We start from the raw sequence: 1,741 nt of genomic DNA, 5'->3' as shown, positions 1-1,741 counted from the left end.
TTATTATTATTATTATCGGCCCTTATTGTTTGTTTCGATAAGTGTTTTACGGTGCTAGCAACTGCACAAGGTAATATGAGCGTGCGGGACACATTAGTTAAGCGTTTTGAGTTGGATAAGAACTAATTTTGGACTTTGCCTGGATGGCGGCCGAACCCTATTCTTATCGATTTATTTAGGACCACAAAGGGATCGGTGACTTGTGCAACTTGCATACAGAACCTCTGAGATTTGTTAGCCCTTGTCCGAGACGGCTTGGTGTTTGATCTTATCGGCACTTAGTAGGACATAATAGATTATGCATTTATGAGGCATTGGTGGAAGCTGTTTTTAGTGGCTGATGAATTGGTTGTAAGAGGGCAAATACTGGCCTATACATCGACGAACCACAGCTAAAATGAAATTTTCCACTTAAAAGTCATCCTCCCCTCCCCCGCCAAAACAACAACAAACAAACAAATAAATAAACAAACAACTAAACAAACAAACAAAGACCCCCCCCCCACTAAAAACCCAACCTTTTTTCTTTACGTAATACCCTGACTCTCCAATGTGCACATTGCTCATTCCAGTTCTTCTAGGTCCAGCCCTCTATTTATGAACAGCCCTTTTGCTACGGTTTGTTTTATCATGATCCTTGCGATGTGCTTTGGAGAGACAAAATCAAATATCTATTAAACAATAATATTTTCATATCTCCAAACTTTGTAAAAAATGTACATGTTCTTATCAAGATTTCTAGTCATTAATATACATATATTTTTTTAAGTTCTTTACAAAGCCATAAGATGGCGAAATGTTGAACGTATAGAAGTTTGGAAAATCATAAAAGTATCCACCTTCTTTTTGTCTTTTTGCAGTCTACAATGGTGATGATGATGATGATGATGATGATGATGATGATGATGATGATGATGATGATGATGATGATGATGATGATGATGATGACAAACCACAGGACAAACGCAGAGATAATTTGATTCACTTTGATTATAAAAATAATTATGAAAACAGGTTGTAGGATGAATGCCTTAACTGTCCAACCTCGATTTCCAGATGGCGAGTGTGTGCTGGGTGTACTATATATCCAAGTATATCGAGACAGCAGACACAGTGAGTAGGCAAGCCACGTCTGTGGTGAGGTAGTTAGATACGACACCCATGGTGTTACATAGAGAAAAAAAGTACCATGCAGAGTCTATGGTGTTAAAGTTAGGCTCTTTGCCGTGCACTCAGTTGGGCATGAGTTCGATTTTCAAGATGAGAAATTAATATTTTCTTCATAGTTCATGAAAGTTCACATTGTCTTCATAGTTCATGAAAGTTCATAATATTCTCTTCATCGTTCTTGAAAGTTGTCTTGTCTTCATAGTTCACGAAAGTTCATATTGTCTTACTAGTTCATAGTTCACATCGTCTTCATAGTTCATGAAAGTTCATAATATTATCTTCATCGTTCTTGAAAGTTCATAATATTGTCTTCATAGTTCACGAAAGTTCATATTGTCTTCATAGTTCATAGCTCACATTGTCTTCACAGTTCATGACAGCTCATAATATTAATTTCTTTATATTTCATAGTTCATAGAAGTTCTTGAATAAAACTGAAACCTCCTTTTAAACAAAGACAACGCCTGTACAGTGGCGCAGTGAGAGTGGTTATACCCTTCACGTACAAGAACTTGAGTGGACTCGACATCTAGATTAACCCGGGATGGCTCCGACATAATATGTATATAAA

At 36.9% G+C, this 1,741-nt stretch overlaps 1 protein-coding gene across 1 annotated transcript in view; it reads left to right on the top strand.

The window, feature by feature from the left end:
• LOC101864544 (elongation of very long chain fatty acids protein 7) overlaps positions 1-1,741 on the top strand; it is a gene marked incomplete at its 5' end in the record, with an annotated part of 10,815 nt that overhangs the window by 3,945 nt on the left and 5,129 nt on the right. Inside the window, 1 exon segment of the mRNA XM_013086713.2 lies at positions 1,057-1,113. Coding sequence (XP_012942167.1) covers positions 1,057-1,113 — 57 coding nt within the window.

The sequence above is a fragment of the Aplysia californica genome, unplaced genomic scaffold, assembly GCF_000002075.1.
Source record: "Aplysia californica isolate F4 #8 unplaced genomic scaffold, AplCal3.0 scaffold00494, whole genome shotgun sequence".
In the NCBI taxonomy this organism is placed as follows: Eukaryota; Metazoa; Mollusca; class Gastropoda; order Aplysiida; family Aplysiidae; genus Aplysia; species Aplysia californica.
The sequence above is the reverse complement of the archived record's forward strand: the minus strand, read 5'-3'. Positions and strand labels throughout refer to the sequence as shown.